Raw genomic sequence first — 22,709 nt, forward strand, 5'->3', positions numbered from 1 at the left:
TTTTCATTGACACGATTGGTCCAGTCTGTGTTAGTGGGCGGGGCTTGTGAAGCCGGCGTCAGTGAGGTGGACATGACGCCATTTTGACGTGACAGCGGTGCAACTATCGGTGACAGAGAACTCTCTAGAAGCATCGTTTTGAGTTGAATTGACTGAAAAAGAGCTTCCTTTTATAACAACCGACAAGTAAGTGAACTGATATTATAATTCTGTTATTCCTGCCTTTTTCATATTATCGGAAGACGTTAATATAGTGTGACGTAGTCGTAGATAGGAAGTCAAATAGTTGTTAGCTCATCTTTTTCCTTCACACCCACATTTCGTCAAGCACCGCCTCCTGCTTTATGATTGGCTAATACCTTGAGACTTACGAACGGTCGACCAATTATTTAATCGGTGCTCCGTTGTGTTAAGAAGTATTAACCAATCCGAGAGCAGGAGGCGGGGTCCGTCAGAAAACGAGTGGATTTTAAAAAACGCGTAGGTTAATGGTTACTTATCGGCTAACATACTAGCTAGTTAGGCGAATTCATAACGAACACGACTTTTCAAAAGAAGATCCTTCTTGTCTATTTATTTTTTGGTTAAAGAATAACGTCAGTATTCATGACAGTTCGTCATGCTAGCTAGCTAAATCGTCAAATATACAAACGAGTTAGCAGGTTAGCGTTAATGAATGTCTGTTTCTGTGTTTATCTTTATTTTGTTATTGCTAAGCTTTTAGATAACCCCAAGAGGCAGCTATACAAGCCATATACTTAGTTATTTATTTATGTTGACACATTAAACTGTTTAAATAATTTAGACGCGACAATAAACGCGGCTAAGACCCGCCTACTTTCACACGAACAGGTTATTTGATTGACATGGCAGATGACCAATCAGAGAGCTTTTCCCCGCAGGCCTTTGGCAAACACGGAAAGAGATCATTTTATTTACTCAGTTTTAACTGATTCAAACTAAACTTCGATGAGTTTTATTCTTACAGTTTCAGAAGTTTGGTCGGTCGTGTCAGACTAGTATAAGCTCTGATACCGCCGAACATTTTGCCATTGATTGCATTTGTTACTTTTTTGTTAGGATGTATGAAATGAACTGAACCTCTTCAATATTTAAGTGATGGTATTGATGACGTTTCTCTTTGTCTTTTCTCCCAATCAGACCTGAGAGGATGGGGAATGTCTTTGCGAATCTCTTTAAAAGCCTCTTCGGGAAGAAGGAGATGAGGATCCTGATGGTGGGCCTGGACGCAGCCGGGAAAACCACCATTCTCTACAAACTCAAGCTGGGCGAGATCGTCACCACCATCCCCACCATTGGTACACAAACTCACTGACACCCGACACCTCGTTCGAGATGGCCGAGAACAGCAGTCGATTCGGCAGGCATAGGCACGGGTTTGAACCCGTGGAGTTTTATCACTTTTATATCCACAGGTCAAACACAATGGTACATAACCGCAATCAAAAAAGGAAAGATCTTAAATTTTTGCGGAATTGTAGTGACCCATCCTGTTTTTTTTAAATACAGCGTAGTGTATTTCAGGTACTTCAAGTACTTCAAGTACTCTCGGTCTCAAGCTTTTGTTTTTAGTGTTTCTTGTTGAGCGACTTTGACTCAGTTCGAGGGTGTGTCCGTACACGGAATGTGTAAAATTCGAGCGCGTGTGAACAGAAGCAGTCAGCTGTGCTTGTACAAACGAAAAAAAATATGTGTGTGCAGTTTAGTCAGAATTACTGTAACCACCCTGATCGGCACGCCCTGAAGTGCTTCGTTACTCCTTTACACCTGTTACAAAGCGCTGACACTGGAGACTCCTTCCGCAAATGTTCAGGAGTCATCACCTTGCTTCATCAAACTTCATATGAACGGTTACACTTTTAATCTGCAGGTTTTAATGTCGAGACGGTGGAGTACAAGAACATCAGTTTCACAGTGTGGGACGTGGGCGGTCAAGACAAAATCAGACCCCTGTGGAGACACTACTTTCAGAACACACAAGGTAACACACACACTTTGACCCAAATAAAGTGTTTGGCGGGTGTTGTAAGATTTGAATGAATTGGGATTAGTTCAGTTTACAAACTGAGTACACTGTGTAGCACAAAAACTGGTAATATAATCTGGACATTTAATAAAAAAAAAAATTCATATTGATGTCAACGTAGAACACGGATAGAGATTTTTAACGTTTCTTTGTTGACATATCTTGTACTATCTTTCTCTCTCTCTCTCTTGTCTCAGGACTGATCTTTGTAGTGGACAGCAACGACCGCGAGCGAGTAAACGAAGCGAGGGAGGAGCTGACGAGAATGCTGGCGGAAGATGAACTGCGTGATGCCGTTCTCCTCGTTTTCGTGAACAAGCAGGTGACTGCGCTGTACATGCTGTATTTATTTCTGCCATTGTTATTTAATTCAGTTAAACATTGACACTTGTCGTGATTGACACGGAGTGTTTTATTCCATACACGGATTAATTGATAAAGCCAACATTCTGTTCTGCTGTTTAAGCTTATTATTGTTATTATTATTAATAATAATAACAATAATAATAATAATAATGATAGAGCTTTCAATCTATATGCACCAAACTTGCCTGTTCTGACTTGGCGTGCTGTGACTTTTCTATCTGGTTGGAATTACGGTTTACGGAAACTCAAAGTGGCCAAAATTCCCACTGACTTCCATTTGGACTGTTAGAACTCCTAAACCATTCAAGCTACTTCCACCAAACTCGGCAACGTCCTTCAGCTTACCAAGCTGTATTGTGTTGAACTGATCAGACGATGATCAAATATCCCAAACAGGACTGATTTTGTCAAACCAGCGTCAAAATTTGTCTGTGACGAACATCACCTCTCTAGCTATTAAGTATTATTTCTCCTGCAACATCACTCCCGTAGTGCTGAACTTAACTACACGGAATGTTAGTAACAGTAAGTGTAATAAATTTAATCGTCTAAGCGCCTGTTTGTTTGCTTTTTTTTTTAGGACCTGCCCAATGCAATGAACGCAGCTGAGATCACAGACAAGCTCGGGCTTCACGCGCTGCGCCATCGCAACTGGTACATCCAGGCCACGTGTGCTACGAGCGGAGACGGCCTGTACGAGGGTCTCGACTGGCTCTCCAACCAGCTGAAGAACCAGAAATGAACCATTCCACCCACCCTCAGATCTGCGTGTGTGAGAGAGAGAATGAGAGAGAGAGAGAGAGAGATATGTTGGCCTTGCCTAAACCTTGACTGATCTCAGTATATTTTTATCCCCACGTGTGTGTGTGTGTGTGTGAGAGAGAGAGAGAGAGATATGTTGGCCTTGCCTAAACCTTGACTGGTCTCAGTATATTTTTATCCCCACGTGTGTGTGTGTGGAAGGAAGTGCCATTTTACCAACTCAAGTGTGTTTGTGTGTTGGACACGAGTGCATCATTCAGCACAAACCCCAACGGTTCTCAATATTTTTGAGTCTTTCATAAGGGTTTAGGCTTCGCTGCCTAATGTGTGTGTGTGTGTGTGTAAACATGTGATTCTGAGTGCAAGTGTTTACTTAAAGTGTGTATGAGAGAAAGAACGTGTGTCTGCTCAGACCATAGATATACATATTACAACCCTGCGTTCACTCTAGCAAGCGACAGGCGGCCATTTATTAACACGCACGTACATGACGCAGAGCCGCGATTGGCACAAACGGTTCTTCGCGCCAATCCTGTGTCACGTGTGATGCGAAGATTCTTCATTTCTTTTAATTTATTTATTCAGATGCAAAGATTCTTCAGTTCCCTACACACAACTTTTAATTCGTACCCTAAATCAGTTCCCATTTACTGTGCAAAAAAAATAAATATTTTCCTGTTGTATTCAACGTGTCATTAAACGTACGTAGCTAGGACAGTTAGCTTGCTTCGCTAATCTGTTAAATCAAACGATAACATTCAACACTGTTTAGCATGTTTATTTAATTTTCGTGTGACTAGTTAGCTTTTGAAGCTGTTTATAGCTACTACCGTTTTGTTTTGTAACCGTTTCTCTAAAAAAAAAAAAATGCTGGTCAGGCCACACACACTGGCGTCCCCGGTAGCATCGGTTACATGCCCGCTAGAGACGAACTACAATTTACTTGCAAGAGTGAACGCGGGGGTTAGAGGCGGAGACGGATGATGATGTCACTCTGTACAGAACCACGCTCTAAAAGAAACGATTGTCTATGACGTATAATTTTTTTTACTTATTCCTAAAAGAACGTAAATGTTGAGGTTTGTTTGCTTGTTTTGTTGTTTGTTTTTCCTGCAGCAGAATGTAATTTGCTCGTTACGTGGCATTTCATGTGTTTCATGTCTTATTTAATTGCTTTAACAACTGAAACGCGAGACGGAGAATAGCTTGCGCACGTATGGTTTATGGTTAGCTAAGCCGCTTTTATTCGTTCGCTACAAATCAGCTTGTTGGATTCGATTATTTATTTGATGAAGGTCAGTTAAGATAAGCGAGTTAAGCTATGGGGGGGGGGGGCGGTGTGAACAAAAATCAGATATTGCTCTCCGAAGGACAAAATAATGTTCAAAAACAGACAAATACGTACAAAGAAACAACATACGAAGCGGTAGCTTCAGTAGCGTCATCTCTAATATGTATATCTACGGCTTGGATTGAGGACGGACCCGGCGTGCCTTTCACACACCTTTCCTTTGAAACAATTCTTTCATACGCACTCTCTCGTTGTTGTTGTTGTTGTTGTTGTTGTCCCCCCCCATTCTCAAATGTGGATTTCAGGATGCTTTTGCGACCTGCGTGGCGATACTGCTCTTAACATGGCCTCGCTGAACGGTTGAAAAGTTTCCAGATGTGTATAAGTGTAAAGAAGCGCAGTTTAATATTTATAAATATTTTTACTTTATGTTCGAGTGCTGTGTGTTACGAGGCCAAGTACTTCGTCTGTGTGTGATCGCCGACCGCTAAGCCTGCTACTTGGCGTGCTAGATAGCTAATAAGTTACTTTGAAGACGTATATACTGTAGAAGAAGCGGACGAGGAAATGTTCCTCAACAATGTTTAATCCAAATGGTTTACTGGCTATATGAGCTGGTCACGTGACAGCTGCGTGTCATAAAAGGGCGTGTTAAAAGCAGTACTGGAGAGCAGGATTGTTTGTTTGGTTCCCTGCAATAAGTCATAAAAGTCCACCAATAGTGTTCGAGGCATGTTGAATATGAGCCAGGTGTTCTTTTCTATAGAGCATGCACTTTTATTCTATTTAAACAACGAAGAAAATTCAGCCCTGGCGTGAGTTGCGGAGCAGGAACGGCATTGTAACCTGTATCAGGTTGGGAAGATACTTTTTCCATCCTCGATTGTCCTTGTCATCATTTGAAAATCACCTTTTTATTTTTCCCCGCTCCCACCTCTCCTCTGATTTCGCAGTTTTAGTTTTCAGTCCTGAACGGCTGTAGGATAGAGATGAGACAGAAGAGTGTGTCTGGGTTCTTGACTGTACACTACCTTTCAACCGAGCACAATCACAGTACATTCCCACAGAACTCCCTTGTACTTTTGGATTTGATTTAAATTAAATAAATACATTTTAAAAAACCTTCAATCGTCTCATGTTTCTCTGCTTTCCTTTACATTCCTAGGTGTTTTATAATTCCCTTAAAAACTGTGTGTAGTCATTCGGCTAATCGAAATCTATCTTGCACCACATCATTGTTGAGTTCTCGAATTTGATTGGTCAGAAAGTGTACAAAGCAATATGGTATCGTTTCTATAGTAACGGCTCATACACAGAGACTTGAGTGTAATTACTGATAAGGTGAAATTTTCTGTTAAGAAGATGTAACTTCAGGTTGCTGAATCTTGCTGCATTATAGCGCCACACACACACACACACACATGATCGGATCAGTTCTGCACTTCGTTAACCACATGTTTATGCAAGACTTCTGTGTGCTCTGAGAACACCGAGTGATGTAGATGTGCTTACACATCTTATCCGTTAAGTTTATCAGTCACCTCTGATTCCATTGATCAGAGGCATCACTTACGTTTAATCATGCAGCACGCACACACACGCGCCAAGCTCAAAGGGTACTGCTGATAAAACACAGTACTATCACTACTACGTAGGCAAGACCGTTTACCTAGATCAACGTGTCTACTAAGTGTTTTTTACCACAAAAAAACAACTCATGGGAGGTTTAAACCGCACAGAGGGAACACGTCATCTCAAATCTCTTGTCTAATATATCTACGTGTATAATATATATAATATAAATATATAAATATTGTTACTCTAAAAACATGATGGTTTAACTTGAAGGCTTGTAATCTGTTTGCACGTGAAAGCAACAAGATTCATTCATCAATGCATTTGTTTTTCACGTGTGATTATGTGAGTAATATGTGATCACGTGTGAAAACATAAAGCCGATGAAAGAAAAACTAATGTGAAAATAAATTACGTGAAAAATGAATGGGGAGGGGAGAAACATGAACGTAAATTAATTGTATGGTTTTTTTTAAACCATGTGAAAAAAAATCATGAATAAAAATCACGTGAAAATGAATTAATCGGGGGGGGGGGGGGGGGTGATACGAAGAATGAATCGTGAAAATGAATCAATCATGAAAAAATTCCCTGTGAAAATAAAATCATGAAAAATCACATGGGAAAAATAAATGAATTGTGCAAAAAAAAAAAAAAATCACATGCACTATTTTAAAACGTGTAAAAAATATTAAACGTCTAAAAACGTGTAAAAAAAATTATACGTGATGTTTGTGTGAGTCTTTTGTAAATGAAAGTTCAGCAGAGTGTAATAAGTGTAATAAAGTAAAACACGTTTTTCAGGTTAGGTGAAACATGCGCTACTGTGTCACGTCAAACGTTTCTATTTCGGAACACACAGAACTGGAACTGAAGTGGTTTCTTTTTTGTTGTTGATTTTTTTTTTTCTTATATCAGGCTGCACATCTTTGTCCTAAAATGAAGCATTAAATCGTTAACGAAGAGACCCTTCGACGTTAAAGATCACCGTTGTGTAAACTTTCGGCTCGTGCTGTACCCTTGTCGTCACGTTTCACACGTTTTTCCACGTGTTCGTTATTCACGTTCATTTTTCACACGTAATTTTCCACAGGTGAAAATTCCACAGGTAATCATCAGTGAAAACACGATCATGACGAGAGTTAGGAAAGGACCCATGGGACATTTATTTAACATTCATGGAAGGAGTCTCCAGTGTCAGCAGCGCTTTGTAACAGCCAATAAGTCCAGGACAGAGGAGTTTGCGCTTTGCCCTTTCTCAATGATAGCTAGCTGCATGTTTTTTTTGTTTTGTTTTATTAACATCAACAGAACAACAAAGATGCTAGCGGAGGAACCAGATATGCTTTCCCCACCTCAATCACAACGTTAAATCAGTGCTCGAATTAGCTCGAATAACTGGACAAATCTGGTTCTGATTCTCATTTTCACTCATGTTAACTTACAATCAATTATCATATAACCTACCTACTAGGCCTATATCATAAGTCCTACACTGAAGTAACTTGTTGACTTAAGCATAAAAAGTGTGACGTTGATTATTATTATTATTATTATTTTTACTTAATATACAGGGTGTCTAATACGTTAAACAAAATGGCGGACTTATTGGGCACCTTCTGTAAAGAACGTTGTTAGGTAAGAAATATAAAGGGTGTCACTCAAAATGGCGGACATACTGTATCGAGGTCGTTCTGTAAAGACAGCTATTGAGAATGAAATATACAGGGGCACGTTCTGTCAAGAATGATATTAAGTAAGAAGTATACAGTGTCACAACATTAAAACAAAATGGCGGACATGCTGTATCGAGGACGTTCCGTAAAGACAGCTATCGAGTAAGAAATATACAGAGTGTTAAACAAAATGGCGGACATATTGGGCACGTTCTGTCAAGGATGATATTAAGTAAGAAATATACAGTGTTAAACAAGTTAAACAAAATGGCGGACATATTGGGCACGTTCTGTCAAGGATGATATTAAGTAAGAAATATACAGTGTTAAACAAAATGGCGGACATACTGTATTGAGTAAATTTTGTAAAGAAAGCTGTTGAGTATGAAATATATACAGTGTCACAACAGTTAACAAAATGGCGGACATATTGAGTACGTTCTGTCAAGACTGATATTAAGTAAGAAATATACAGTGTTAAACAAGTTAAACAAAATGGCGAACATATTGAACATTTCTGTAAGTACAAGCTTGTTTTGCCGGTTTAAAACAAACTCTCATATGATTCTATGTTATGGGACACCAGGAACGACAGTAATTCCTTGAGGTTTTTTTTTAGTGTCGACTTGGCACTTTTGTTTGTCAGTGATTTACTCCTCCCAGGGATAGAGCTAATCAAAACAAGTCATGATGAAATATGAGATGAACGGCGTGAAAAAAAAGAGAAAATAAGAAGTTCTACGTAACGAGCTGAAGGGCTACACCTCCAGGAACTGCAGGATGGAGCTTGCGTCAGCCGGCGCGCTTCCCCCGGTTTCTCCCGTGGAGGAGGAAGCTCATTGAAACCAGATGATCAGATCTTCCACCTAGCTCCTGGATATCTGCTTGAAGTGCGCGCGTGCGACCTCCTCGTCCAGTAAGCTGTGTGAAGCGAGATGCGCGAGCTTGTGAACTTTTCTCCGAGACGTGAACGCACGTTAGTTAGTGGACGTGGCCAGTCCATCAGACCCAACGTGATTTCACGTCTCGTAGCCTACGTGTGGGATTGCAGGAGGCGTGCAGAGTGCAAGGTTCTCTAACCGTTTGGACTCGGGACAGGACACTTATATACGAGCCACGCGCTCGGGATCCACAGCGCGAGCGTTCATCTCGGGAACGGGTTCATCTGCTGGGAGGACTTCTACACTCCGATCATGTCGTGTCTGTTACTAGGGAGGCTGAAAAGGTGAGGTCTTTTCCTAGTTTCCGAAATGCACCAGTTTCTGTAATATATACACCATACGATATCATATATTACAATTTTAGAACATTTTTTAAAAATATTATTACTCTTCTTATTTATATATAAATATATAAAGCGCGCGACAGGATTTTAGTAGAAGTGTTGTATCAAACCCTGTGCTTACTGAGTCACTAAACAAACAAGTGGTCACCTTTTTATTCTTAGTAGACTGTTTTTACTTCTTTAAAAATGCATTTAAGCACCATTCCTACCACTTCTTTTTAATAATAATAATAATAATAATTTTTAAAAAGTATAAATATATATTTTAAAATGTAAATTTATAAAATAAAAAAAAATTCTCCCTTTTTCTTTTTGATTGTATTTTACTTTTTTGCTGGGGAATTTGTTTTATTTATTAAGTACAAATCAGCTTTGCCCTGTGCACTTTGATATTTTTTTCATCTTTCATTTATTGCTTTTGCCATTCATTTTTTTTAATGCAACAGACCTTGATTTTTAAAAATAATACCAGTCCCATGATCCCCCCCCCCCCAAAAAATTATGAATTTATTGATTTATTGGCCATTAAAATTTTATTAATTTATTTTAATGTCTCTCACTAAATGAGTTATTGGGTTTTTTTTGTTTTGTTTTTGTTTTTTTGCTGGGGAAAAAAACCTTATTTATTAAATACAAATCAGCTTTGCCCTGTGCACGTTGATTTTTTTTCATCATTCATTTATAAAAATTTTTTTACTTTTGCCATAAAATTTTTTTTTTGAATGCAACAGACCTTGATTTAAAAATACAACTGGTCCCATCCCCCCAAATTAATTAATGTATTGATTTATTGGCCATTTAAAAAAAAAAGATTAATTTATTTAAATGCAACAATTATCATAAAATAAATCTGGTCCTATGATCTTGTCTTGTTTTTGTCATGTATTTATTTATTGCCTTTTGTTTTTCTTTTTTTTTTGCCAATTATTTACAATAACTTTTTTGTGAACTTTTTCTGTTATATTTTATTCTTAATTTATATTGTTTAATACAATATGCATTGGTTTTGTAAATCAACCTGGTCCTAATTGTACCCCCCCACACCCCCCACACCCCCCCAAAAAAAAAATTTCTGGGACCCTTGCATGAATACAGCTCCTCCACACTCCCAAACAACTGTGGGATTTGCTCCCAAGGAACCACACGACCAATCACAGAGCTGCATCTCTTATAGCCTGGTTAGAGCTTTTGCTGAGGTGATGTTAGCGAGTGTTTGGGGAATACACACCCTAGGAGTGAGTATGTGTGTGTCCTCAGGCTATGGTGGACTTGTCCTCCTAAAATACTGCATAAACATCATGATGATCACCACACCAATCACACACACACACACACACACGTACGTACGTACGTACGTGTACCATGCAGGATTTTCTACAACGTTGTAGAAGTTTCATGCAGGAATCAAGTAATGATGATTCAGTGATTGATTTCGTGTGCCAGGTTGAGTAATAAATACTTTCTAAATTCTAAATACTTTTCATCTGTTACTTTTATTCCACATTTTCTTCTCAGAAACAAAGTCCTATCTCTGCATTTTCACTCTTTTTCTTTGTTGTTCCCTTTTGTTTCTTTCTTTCATTTTCCCTTTGTGTCTTTCTTTCAGTTGTTATATTTGTTGCATATATTTTTATACACAATGTATGCTTTTGCCAAATGTGTGTGTGTGTGCGCGCTTCAGCTTGCCTTTGCTCTCTACATACAGTGAGCGACTGGACAAGATAATTCATTACACATTAACTTAACTCTGTGTGTGTGTGTGTGTTTTTGGAGGGGGTGGATGGGGAGTTGGTGGATGTGCTCAAGGGACTGGAGAGTGGGGTGGAGTGGGTATCAGTGCAGTTCAGCTTACGTGATTGGCCGATTCTGAAGGAGGAGTGGTTTTGGTTTCTAAGAAAGGAAAAGGAGCAAAGCTCAGTAGATATCAGTGAGAGAGAGAGAGAGAGAGAGAGAGAGAGAGAGAGAGAGAGAGAGGTAAATAGATGGATAGACAGGTAGATAGTGAGATTGATGACATAAGTAGTGATGTCTGCTCCCGGTGAAGTTCTGGAACGTTAAGTCAAATAAGTTGCAGGATAATGACACAAGACTAGTTTATGAATATTTTTCAGCGTGCAGAACGACAAAAACTAGACTCTGTCATTCTGTCCTGCTCTCTTTGCAATAACCATTAACATTCTTTCTTAATTTTTTAAATAATTTTTTTCCCCCTCTGAATTTTCTCTTTCGTTCGTTTGTTCTCTATTCTGTATTCGTTCGGTCATTCTTTCTTTCTCTCTTAATTGATTCTTTTTCCTTCTGAATGTTATTGTTGCTCTTTTTCTGTATTAGTATTTTCTTTTCTTTTTTCCCTCTATCATCTCTCTCTCTCTCTCTCTCTCTCTCTCTCTCTCTCTCTCTCTCTCTATGTATTTATCAGTCTATATTCATCATTTGTATTATTGTCTGTATTAATTTTGCCAGTCCTTTCTTTCTCTCTCTCTTTCCTTCCGTGTCAGCCTTTCTGGTGGGATGGGCACATTTCGAACAGCAGTTGAGCAACGTTGCTGTCTAAATATTTCTAGGAGTTGGGTAAGAAATGTTCTTGGACCTGAGCCAAGAAACGTCTAAAGCTCAGTTTTTGTGTGTGTGTGTGTGTGTGTGTGTGTGTGTGTGTGTGTGTGTGTGTGTGCATCCGTGCATGATTGCATTAGACAGTAGAGACTGTAGTTTTGCTCTTATGTAAATGTGTCAGTGTGTTGATGGCATTCCATTCACAGCACGGGTTTCCCTGTCAGTCCATAACTTTTGAAAATATTTATTTCAAATGATTCATTGTGAATTAATTTGGCATGGGTGTGTATGTGTCACACCTCATGAATTCCTTGTGACCGAGAGTCACGACATGCAAAGAACATGTGTTGTTTGACACCAGATACTCAACATTGTGTCTAATTTACATTCTGTTTGCTTCATATCAACACTAAAGGTCAGCCCATATAACCGCACTGAATCATTTCATCTCTCGTTGAGGTCGTCATGTCGTGATGCTGGTGTACGTGATGCCGCTAACGTGTCGTGTTTGTGTTTGTATGTGGAGGTGGGATGTTTTGGGTGCTGCGGTCGGGGTGCGCTCGCTGGCCACCGTCCCCTCTCTCCCTAAAGCTGTGGCTGAGTTCGTCTCCGATGCTGTGGCTGAATGCAAACCCGCCAAAGTGCATGTGGTGACTGGTACGTCTGAGGAGACCGCCGGCATTCTGGCTGGCTTGGAAAAAGAAGGCATGGTTAAAAAATTGCCCAAGTATCAGAACTGGTGAGTAATGCGACCTCAGTTACCGCCCTTCATGACATGTAGGATAACTGCAGTTCCAAAGATTAAGGAGTTGCACATGGAGCAGGAAAGCTGTGCTGTGGCTTGTTACAGCACCTCACCTTCGACAATTTTGCAACTGTTTAATGACTGACGCGAGGAACAGTAGGATCGTTCTGGCAGAATATTTCAGTATTTCCCATTTATTTTGTCTATGTCTACTTTGTTTATTTTAGACGTTGTTTTAGTCTGTAACTACAGATCTAAATATTATTCAGTGGTTACTAGAAATGGGGTGGAGTTTGAGTAAAATGAAGGCGTGTCTCAGCTTTTCTGTTTCTGCTTTTAGATTTGAGCAGGCGCGTAACCCGGCTCTGAATACTCGCAACTTTCCAGTGTGAATATTCATGCCATTTCGGACCTGTTTCGCAGACACGTCATACTTCATACCCGCTTATAATAAGTGCCGTTTAATAATCTGCAAGACAAGTTAGCTCCCGTCATCGCGGACGTTACAGCAGCTATAAACGTGCTTCTTAGTTATGTAGCAGAAACGCATTAGAACTGTAACTTCTGATTTAATGAACGAAACTTTTCTGCAAACATTATGATCACTGTTCTGCAGCTGGCTGGCTCGTACAGACCCTAAAGATGTGGCACGTGTGGAGAGTAAGACGGTGATCGTCACTAAGCAGCAGAGAGACACCGTTCCTATTCCCAGCAATGGCGTGAAGAGTCAACTCGGCAGCTGGATGAGCGAAAACGACTTCCAGAAAGCCAGAGAGGACCGATTCCCTGCCAGCATGTCGGGTATGTGTGTGTGTGCGTGCGTGCGTGCGTGTGCACGTTTGTGCATATGTTACTCTACTGTTAAACTCCCTGAGGGATTCTTCAAATGGTGGCCATTTTGTTTTTGTTTATGTATTGCTTTAACACTAAGCACCTGAGGAAAGAAATGCCCATATTACTGAACAGAACCATCAAGGACAATCAGTGCAAATTACCGTATCTCTGATATCTTTTTCACGTTCCTTGTCTTGCCCTAGGTCGGACGATGTACGTGATCCCGTTCAGCATGGGTCCAGTGAATTCCTCTCTAGCTAAGTTTGGCGTTCAGGTGACGGATTCTCCGTACGTGGTGGCCAGCATGGGAATAATGACCCGCATGGGCAAGCCTGTCCTGGAGAAACTCGGAGAGGGTGCCGAGTTCGTACGCTGCCAGCACTCGTTGGGCCGACCTCTGCCGCTTAAAGGTAGTGACCGTTGCGGGTAACCCTGGATTGTCCTAAAGACCCAAAGGTGCCAATATTTACAGTTTAGCAGTAGCATTTGACTCCTTTCTATGGTGAGCGGCTTTTCATGCCAGATAAGAAGTCAAACCAAATTACAATTCCCCAACAGAAAAGCTAATTCACAGATGTCACACAAGGCACACATTTTGTTACTGGTAGAGGTTACTTTCACTTTGTCTCTATGAACTTTGACCTGTGAATTCGCACGTCTCGTTCTTGCGAACCAATAGAAAACCAGACCGCGGTTGTGGTAGTCTCGCTGGTCAGTGAAAAGTGAAAAGGAAGACAAATGAACTGTCTTGTAAACCAACATACACTAGTTGTTTTGTGGTAAAAGTCTGTGGTCTGAACTCGCCAATTAAAAAAAAAAGTACGTTTATTTTGAATCCGTTCTCTTTGAACCTGGCTAAAATATCCTTGTTCCCCCCCCCTGTTTTCCCAGCTCCTTTGATAAACCAGTGGCCTTGTAATCCAGACAAGGTGCTGATCTCACATCTCCCGGATAGCAGGCAGATCCTCTCTTTTGGAAGTGGTTATGGTGGGAATTCACTCCTGGGAAAGAAGTGTTTTGCGCTCCGTATTGCATCTCGCATTGCCAAAGATGAAGGCTGGCTAGCTGAACATATGCTGGTGAGTAACTTTGGGGGGACGCTCTTATTCTTTTTTTTATCTCCTAGATCTGGCATGTATTGTTGAAATGGAATCTTGTTTGTTTCTGAGACACAGGTGTAAATTGGCATAATCTCTCTCTCTCTCTCTCTCTCTCTCTCTTTAGATTCTGGGAATCACAAATCCTCAGGGTGTGAAGCGATACATTGCAGCAGCTTTCCCAAGCGCTTGTGGGAAAACCAACCTGGCCATGATGAAACCAACGCTGCCTGGTTGGAAGGTGGAATGTGTGGGTGACGATATTGCCTGGATGAAGTTTGACAGTCAGGGTGAGAGACAAAACGTCTGAGCTCCAATCTGTGCTTCTGTAACGATTCTGCAATCGTTTTTGCTAGTACTGGTGAAAGACGGCTCACGGGATGTTATTTTCCAGGTAAACTCAGAGCCATTAACCCAGAAAACGGGTTCTTCGGTGTGGCCCCTGGTACCTCTCTGAAGACAAACCCTTATGCCATGGAAACCATTGCGAAGAACACGATATTCACAAACGTGGGTGAGACGAGTGACGGTGGCTTTTGGTGGGAAGGTCTGGAACCGCCGGCACCTGGCGTCTCACTGACCGACTGGCATGGAAATTTATGGAAGCCTGGTAATATTCTTAACTAAAGAGCTCATTTGGAAAACAATTATGATTGGAAATTGTCCAAAATGAACCTATATTACATTCCCTTTATATCCATCGTTGCTTGTTTTTTGCTTTTATTTACAATAAAGCCAATTTTACGAAGTAAAATCTGTGATTCTTCACAGGTGACTCGAAACCGTGTGCCCACCCGAACTCGAGGTTCTGTACCCCTGCGGCCCAGTGTCCCATCATGGACCCCATGTGGGAGAGCGATGAAGGAGTACCAATTGACGCCATCATATTTGGAGGCCGGAGACCAGAAGGTGATTACCATGAATGAAAATTCATAGAAATAATGTTGTTGTTGTCCTTCGTTATAATAACGCCAATATGTTGTGTTTTTTTTTTTTTTTTTTTACAGGAGTGCCCCTGGTGTATGAATCATTTAACTGGAGACATGGAGTGTTTGTTGGTGCTGCCATGAGATCGGAATCTACAGCAGCTGCAGAACACAAAGGTATCTCCAGCTAATTATATAGCAGCCTAATTATATAGCAGCTAATTATATAGCACAACATTACATGCTATATATAGAGGAATGTGTAAAGAATGAAACACTTTGCTCATAATAGCAAAGAGTTTTATTCTATTTTTGTCAAAGAATGACACATTGTACCTTCAAGGCCAATCAGAATCCAGCATTCCATAGCACTGTTGAGTAAATATAAATGAAATTACCCAAACCATAATCTTGTGTATACAGGCAAAGTCGTCATGCACGACCCCTTCGCTATGCGTCCGTTCTTCGGCTACAACTTTGGCGACTACCTGAGCCACTGGCTGAGCATGGAGACGAGAAAGGCGCCCACGCAACTCCCCAAGATCTTCCACGTCAACTGGTTCCGGAAAGATCCGCAGACCAACTCCTTTCTGTGGCCCGGATTTGGAGAGAATTCCAGAGTGCTCGAATGGATCTTCAGCCGCTGTGGACGCACCAGCGAAGATGAGGCAGCCAGAAAGAGCATGATAGGATGGTTGCCCCAAGAGGGCGCCATCAACACAAAAGGCCTGGGCCAGAAAGTCAACATGGAGGCGCTCTTTGACCTTCCTAAACCATTCTGGCAAAAAGAAGCCCAAGAGATAAGAGCCTATTTTACGCAGCAGGTGGGCGCTGATCTACCTGAGCAGCTAGAGGCGGAGCTAAGGGCACTCGAGAAGAGAGTTAGGGATTGAACGAAAAAGGACATGATGTTTTAAAATACACTACTTTTAAATGTTTGCTGTATTGTGCAAGGCGGTTTGAGCATGAGTTCGGGAAGTAACCAATCGTTTAAGCTACAATCTTCAGTCCTGTAGTAATAATGATGATAATAATAATAATAATAATAATAATAATAATAAAAAAATACACCAGCCACATAAAGCTAAGACTTAGTGACTGTAACTGAATGCCATTGTCTTGATGGACTACAAAACAAAAAAATATATCATCTGGAGGTTTACTCTAGTCTGTCTTATCTTTGTACGTTCTCACAAATGTACACGCAATGGCCTCTAAAAGACATCGGACCAAAAATGGTTAGGAGAGTTATGAAACTGTTGTTAATGTATTTGCTTGACCTATATGAATAAAACACTGAAAATCTCTTTTATCAGCTGCTGTCATTGAGTTGTTTCACCCTCTCTGTAGCGAAGAGATGTCCATGTGCCTTTCATTCACATATTGTTCTTATCATTCAAATTTTTATAGTGCTTTTGATTCTGTTTTGGATAATATTCCTGCTTAAAGGTCCAACCATGGCCCAGATGTAAATTCTTGGCAGAAGCAGCCAGAATTTTCATTTAAAACCTCCTTCGCTCAGTCACTTCATGGAGTTCACGTATCCTAACAAGGTTCCCCGGGCCTGGGGTGGACAAACCGCTCCATCACATCAGCTTTAACAGTGGAGATTAGGGTCTTTTCCACATAACCATCCATATTCATACGCCAAACTGACCTTGGAAGTCAGTATCGAGAAAGTTCTGTTGCCCAGTTGTATGACCAGGTTCCATTCGAAGATCCAGTAGTCGCTCTGAAATAAAAATGGAGGATGAAAGAAAACATATTTCTTCTGGTGCATCCTCCAAAGACTTTGCTGGCATGGAGGTGGTGTCTACTTGTAGATTTTGTAACTTGGGGGTCCTCGAAATGGTGACATTTCCTGCAAATCTCCAATTGTGATCTTTTTTGTTTGCCTCTCCTCACTTTGCATGAAATCAAAATACACCTCTTCTCCCTGTTATTCTTAAGTGTGTAGCTAAATGAGCTAGCAGGGCTAACCTTCCCTGTCTTTCAAAGAAAGGAAAAAAAAAACAATATAAGGCATCCACATCGTCTTACTTGCGGTTAACAAACGTTTTAAAGAGTATTATTTAGTATTTTGGGGAAATCAAGTGCAACAGCACCACCAGCAGTTGTAATAAGAATAATATGAAGCGAGGCTGTGGCCTCACTGTAACAAAGCCAATCAGAGAGAGTTATATCACGTGATTACAGTGACACGCCCCCTCTTATTCTCCAATGACCTAATAGACTGAGTACACATTGTCTAATCATGCTAATCAAATTGTACATTTTATGTACAATTTTTTTGTACATATGGGGGTTCGATTCCCACCGCTGCCCTGTGTATGCAGAGTTTGCATGTTCTCCCCATGCTGCGGGGGGGTTTCTTCCGGGTGCTCCGGTTTCCTCCCCCAGTCCAAAGACATGCATGGTAGGCTGACTGGCATGTAAAAAATGTCCGTAGTGTATGAATAGGTGTGTGAATGTGTATGTGAATGTGCCCTGTGATGTATTGGCACCCTGTCCAGGGTGTACCCCGCCTGTTACCCCATACTCCCTGGGATAGGCTCCAAGTTCCCCGTGACCCTGAAGGATAAGCGTTATAGAAAATGTCTGAAATTTGATGTGGTGAATGGAAAACCTTATAATACTTCCTTTGTTTTATATATATAAATTAAAGAACAACACTCTGTACTTTTTATCCATTTATAGGTACATTTAATGTTGTTGAACATCTGCCAAATGTGGTAGTTCCTGTTGTTACTTAGGTTACAGCAGCTTTAAACAGTCGTTCCCTCACCAGCCTCTCTCTCTCTCTCTCTCTCTCTCTCTCTCTCTCTCAGTTAATAAGAAGAAAATATTATATAACTAATAATTCTAATATGAAGTTAATGATGGGTAGTTACTCATATTTTGAAATAACATATAGACTTCGATATCGGGAAGGATTTAATTTTTCATTTAAAAAAAATGATATATTATTATTTAAAAAAAAAAAAAAAAAAGATCCCCAGGACATTATTATCTCAAGTTCACATATTATGCATAATTGATGTCCTGCGCGCGCCGCTGTTTTGGGACTTCCGGATCATACCAGATTTACTTTCACTTTCACTCTCTATAGCGAACGCAGACGCTTCTGGTTGCTTCCTCGGAAATAATTGTTTAAGTCTGCTCTGTCGAGCTTTAAAACCAATTCCCCAGGATATATTTCAGTGAAAGAGGTTTCAGTTAAGGTAAACAAAACCCAAAAACATTCCCCAAACAAGATGACTTCCTTAGACATGAGTCCTGCGTCGAAAAAAGAGGTAAGTGCTGGATTTTCATTTGTCATCGTAGGCCATGAAACCAATGCTAACCGAGCTTCTACGTCTATTAATGAAATATTTGCAGGTTTTATGTGTCAGTATTTGTTTTGACAGGTTGATGGGTTTACAAAGAAGCTCACCAGAGAGGTAAAGTGCTGATTCCGTGCAGGTTTTTTTTTTCTTCCCTTCCTACTGAGTTCCAGTTTATTGTAACTCTATAGCATTTTCTCTCTCACACAGGCAGAGCAGCTCGTCTCAACTTTCTTCCCTCAGATGATTGCAGAAATGGACAACCTGCTCCAGGTGATGTGTCCGGTCCTGATGGAATGAAAACGATTTATCACAGGTTACCAAACGACAGTATTTATGATGATAAAATGTCTGTCTTCAGGCGTCGCTGGTTTTGGAAGACCTTTCTGCTCTCAGAGCTCCGCTGGACATCCCAATACCAGACCCTGCCAAAGAGGAGCTTAAGAGAAAGAAGAAAGAAGAGGTAGTTACGCTAAATTTCAAGACCTTGAAACACTTAAACACATTTTTTCCCCCCACCGGGTTTCGCTGTTAGCTCAAATAAGATAAAATAAAAAAACAACAAGAGCTTCTTTTCTCGTTTACCATTTTCCATCTACATGCAATGTCATCTTAATGAGAAATCACGTGTAGATGTAGTGGAGACGTTGGTGCAAACACTGGACTCTAAAGCCCTATTCGGATTGGATCAGTTAATCCGGGGGAGGTCGGTAATACATTTTTCAGTGATAAAAACTGGGTCACGACCCAGGATATCTGCGTCACGCGCACATCATATGATCACGCTAAAATCATCAGACGACCACCGAGCTTAGCGAAAAGACAGTAAATTCATTTTCCAATAAAATAACATCCCTGAGTGTGTTTTATTCCCCTTATACCATGGCAACCTGCCAACAGTTACATTATTAAATTGATTAAGAACAGCACGGCACACGGAACTCATTAGTTCCTGTTGTCACTTAACGTTACAGCAACAGTTAACAAGACAAAAAAAACGAAGGTAGCATGTCATGTTACAGAGAAACCACAAAGTGTAAACCGAGCTGTCCTGAAGTGGCAAAAAACGTACTGGTCCGTTAGAAAGCGCTGACACTGGAGACTCCTTCCATGCATGTTAAATAAACATCCCCATCGAAGAAAACCTCACCACATCATCTATTATACGTAAATTACCCTGTACAGTCCCTGTAAATGAGCACTGTCATTATAAAAACTTCATCAAAACCTTCTGACCAATCAAATTCAAGAATTAACTGTAAGCTGTGTGGTGTAAGTAATTGTAAGTTGTTAATATATATAAACGTGTCTTTTTCTCTTTTTTTTTTACAGAAAAAAGAAAAGGAGGGAAAGAAATCTGACGAGGAAGACGAAGGTAGATTCCCTAAAGACATCTTTACTTATAGACCGTTTTACGTCCTTTTAAAACCACAGTCCGTGGCTTAAGACACGAACCGACTCGGTTGTAAAATAAGTAAGGTATATATTAGTAGCTAAAACGAGCATTTTGTGATGCAGCAGGTCCTCCCTGTGGTCCCGTAGCCAGTAACGAGAAAGTGGACAATCTCATCAAAGAGATAAAACCCCACATCCAGACGCTGAAGGAGAAACTCAATACAGTAAGAACTCAGATTTCAACCTGGACTTAACTTTCATTTGTTGTGTACAGTGCCTTGCATAAATATTACCCACTTGACCTCAGCTGCAGTAACGCTGAACATGACGCTACCACCACCATGCTTTAGCTCGGGGATAGTGTTCTCAGAGTGATAAGCTGTGTTGGGTTCTGGGTTATTGGGTGTACATGACATATATTCCTGATTAAATCCGTTTCAATGCAAGACGGGCAAACACTGTACACTGAATTTAGCAGGCTACAATTCATTATGGAGTTTATTAATAATCCAACACCTCTGTTAAGGTGTCCATGTGGGTACAGCTGCAGATCCCCAGGATTGAGGACGGGAACAACTTTGGTGTTGCTGTGCAGGTGATTCTCAAATTTGAGGGTTTTGGGGGTGTTTTTTTTGTTCTTCATATTTGACTGAAATGATGGTGACTTTCAAACGATATTGCTGTAATTCTATAGGAAAAGGTATTCGAGCTGCTTACCAACACCCGCACCAAGATCGAAGGGTTCCAGACACAGATCACGAAGTAAGTGACGCTGCTCATGTGCAAACATTCAGGATCCCTGCACAGAAGCACTTTAAGACAAAATCCAAACATGCAACACACACCGATCCGCGGAATAACAGGGCACAGGTAATGGTAGAATTCGAGAAATTGTGGCCTCTGCTGGAGGAGAAGGGGTAGTGTCCTGGCTTGATTGTACAGTTTGTAAAAAGATATGCTTTCTATTCCGGCTTATAGTTTTACATTTCATTCTAACATAATGTTCTTAAATGTTAAATGCTGTTTTGTATTGTGTTCAGGTATTACAGCGAGAGAGGAGATGCTGTGGCCAAGGCTTCCAAACAGCCACATGTGGTGAGGATGAAGTTCTTTTTTTTTTTATTTCTTCAGAGAACAGTACATGACCTTCCAGAGGGTTATCTGTAAGGAATAACATAAACACTCGGTGTAAAATAGGAAAATAATCAACAACAGGGTGATGTGATGAAACGTTTGGAAAACTGGTACCACTCCAAAGTTGATTATTTGGTCTCCAAGTGGTTTTCTTCCACTTATTCCACAGCAGATTGTCAACGATTACAATGCTTCATTTATTAAAGACTGACACATCGTACATTTGATCTGTTTTAAAGTTACATTTAATATCGTAGAATGTCCACAAAACAAATTAGTTCCTGTTATTACTTGTATTATAGAAGCTATAAACAGTCGTTCCCTCACCAGCCTCTCTTACTTCTGTCTCTTGAAGCTAATAAGACAAAAATATAACTGCAGCTTTAACTGTTACTAAGTAACCGCAAAGTGTAAACAATTACGTCCTGAAGTTGGTGGAAAACGTAAAGTTTTTAAAGCTTTACCTCTGACTTTTACAAAAGGCTGAGACTGGAGACTCCTTCCATAAATGTTAAACAAGCGTCACCTCACAGAAAACTTCGCCATGTTACCAAAATTGACTTCATTGAGATTATGTAGCATGAATCTACACAATATTGATAGTATAGTTTTTACCACTGAAAAACGTAAAAGTCGTGGTACGGTAAGTTGCATAAACATTCGCCGTAAATTAGTTCTGCTGCTATAAGAATTCACATGTGCAAGTAAAGTGTCACGCAAAACCAACACTGCTTATCGCCCTCAAGAACACGATCCCCACGGTGAAGCATGGTGGTGGGAGCGTCGTATTGTAGGGAGGCTTTTCATTAACATTTTTTGACCACAAGAATGGGCAAGAATATCAGGATTAAGATCTGTGAAGCCGATAGAGCTGCTACAAATCCCAGAAGACTTGCAGCTGTAATTGCAGCCAAAGGGGGGTGAATACTAACACAGCCAACAAATGTTAAGATGTTTCCTAATCTGTTTATATGGAGTGTATGAATTGTGGAGGAACGTTAGGATATTGCTTATCCTTTTTTTTTTTAAACCAGATATTAACTCTACCAGATTATATTGATGCATCCATTCTACTGTGTGTGTATTCTACAGGGTGATTACAGGCAGCTTGTTCACGAGTTGGATCAGCACCAGTACTGTGAGCTGCGCATCGTGGTTCTGGAGATCCGCAACATATATGTACGGTTTTACATACAATTCTTTACGCCAGTGTTTGACTGTTGCTGTACTCTCTCGACACGTTGATCGATTCTGCGTTTAATTCTAGGCCGTGCTGTTTGACGTCATCACCAAGAACTACGACAAGATTAAGAAGCCCAGAGGAGATTGCAAAGCCCTTATCTACTGAGAAACAAACCGCCATCAGCACTCATGATACATGCGCTCAGAACGAAAGAGAAACGTTGCATATTAGATTTCATTTTGCGATGCTTCCTCACGTTCAAGCACAAAGTAGAAACAGATGTGAAATTGCCTTTGTTCATCTTTACATAATAAAGCAGTGACATTGTGTAAATTCTTTTAACGCTTCAATGTTGTTGTTGTTTTTTTTTTTTTACATATTATACCAAAGGAAACAAGGAAAAAATCTTTTGGATGCAACATCTCTAGCTCTAGATTAAACTTAATGTTAAAATGATTATTAAAATGATTCAAATATATTAACTATTAATATATGATTTATACTTAGAAATATGCCA

The 22,709-nt window shown here is 40.3% G+C and overlaps 3 protein-coding genes across 4 annotated transcripts; all 3 read left to right on the plus strand.

The window, feature by feature from the left end:
• The first annotated feature begins 53 nt into the window (after window positions 1-53).
• On the plus strand, window positions 54-5,594 carry arf2b (ADP-ribosylation factor 2b). The gene is made up of 5 exons (XM_053652098.1): window positions 54-186; window positions 1,162-1,319; window positions 1,892-2,002; window positions 2,245-2,369; window positions 2,994-5,594. Exons 2-5 carry the CDS (start codon window positions 1,172-1,174, stop codon window positions 3,153-3,155), a joined length of 546 nt encoding a protein of 181 aa, XP_053508073.1. The 5' UTR covers window positions 54-186; window positions 1,162-1,171; the 3' UTR covers window positions 3,156-5,594.
• Window positions 5,595-8,556: 2,962 nt separating this feature from the next.
• On the plus strand, window positions 8,557-16,472 carry pck2 (phosphoenolpyruvate carboxykinase 2 (mitochondrial)). The gene is made up of 10 exons (XM_053652226.1): window positions 8,557-8,942; window positions 12,082-12,294; window positions 12,917-13,101; window positions 13,338-13,544; window positions 14,026-14,213; window positions 14,359-14,521; window positions 14,626-14,841; window positions 15,003-15,140; window positions 15,239-15,334; window positions 15,581-16,472. Exons 1-10 carry the CDS (start codon window positions 8,911-8,913, stop codon window positions 16,048-16,050), a joined length of 1,908 nt encoding a protein of 635 aa, XP_053508201.1. The 5' UTR covers window positions 8,557-8,910; the 3' UTR covers window positions 16,051-16,472.
• A 1,517-nt stretch (window positions 16,473-17,989) lies between these two features.
• psme1 (proteasome activator subunit 1) lies at window positions 17,990-22,542 on the plus strand. 2 transcript variants are annotated; one of them, XM_053652764.1, is made up of 11 exons: window positions 17,990-18,450; window positions 18,565-18,597; window positions 18,691-18,753; window positions 18,842-18,943; window positions 19,813-19,855; window positions 20,002-20,099; window positions 20,402-20,470; window positions 20,570-20,637; window positions 20,916-20,970; window positions 22,102-22,188; window positions 22,277-22,542. In XM_053652764.1, the coding sequence occupies exons 1-11, from the start codon at window positions 18,412-18,414 to the stop codon at window positions 22,355-22,357; spliced, it is 738 nt and encodes a 245-aa protein (XP_053508739.1). In that variant the 5' UTR covers window positions 17,990-18,411; the 3' UTR covers window positions 22,358-22,542. The 2 variants fall into 2 exon arrangements, with proteins under 2 accessions (XP_053508739.1, XP_053508656.1); XM_053652681.1 differs by having other exon boundaries at window positions 18,004-18,450; window positions 19,999-20,099.
• Window positions 22,543-22,709: the final 167 nt, after the last annotated feature.

This window comes from Ictalurus furcatus, chromosome 1 (assembly GCF_023375685.1).
Source record: "Ictalurus furcatus strain D&B chromosome 1, Billie_1.0, whole genome shotgun sequence".
Classification (NCBI taxonomy): Eukaryota; Metazoa; Chordata; class Actinopteri; order Siluriformes; family Ictaluridae; genus Ictalurus; species Ictalurus furcatus.

Bases quoted from the DNA above. Each gene is read 5' to 3' on its own strand.
- arf2b (XM_053652098.1), top strand. From the start codon at position 1,172: ATGGGGAATGTCTTTGCGAATCTCTTTAAAAGCCTCTTCGGGAAGAAG. The intron at 1,320-1,891 runs GTACACAAACTC...TTTAATCTGCAG, and splicing joins CACCACCATCCCCACCATTG to GTTTTAATGTCGAGACGGTG. The intron at 2,370-2,993 runs GTGACTGCGCTG...TTTTTTTTTTAG, and splicing joins TCGTTTTCGTGAACAAGCAG to GACCTGCCCAATGCAATGAA.
- pck2 (XM_053652226.1), top strand. From the start codon at position 8,911: ATGTCGTGTCTGTTACTAGGGAGGCTGAAAAG. The intron at 14,214-14,358 runs GTGAGTAACTTT...CTCTCTCTTTAG, and splicing joins GGCTAGCTGAACATATGCTG to ATTCTGGGAATCACAAATCC. The intron at 14,522-14,625 runs GTGAGAGACAAA...GTTATTTTCCAG, and splicing joins GATGAAGTTTGACAGTCAGG to GTAAACTCAGAGCCATTAAC.
- psme1 (XM_053652681.1), top strand. From the start codon at position 18,412: ATGACTTCCTTAGACATGAGTCCTGCGTCGAAAAAAGAG. The intron at 18,598-18,690 runs GTAAAGTGCTGA...TCTCTCACACAG, and splicing joins CAAAGAAGCTCACCAGAGAG to GCAGAGCAGCTCGTCTCAAC. The intron at 18,754-18,841 runs GTGATGTGTCCG...GTCTGTCTTCAG, and splicing joins AAATGGACAACCTGCTCCAG to GCGTCGCTGGTTTTGGAAGA.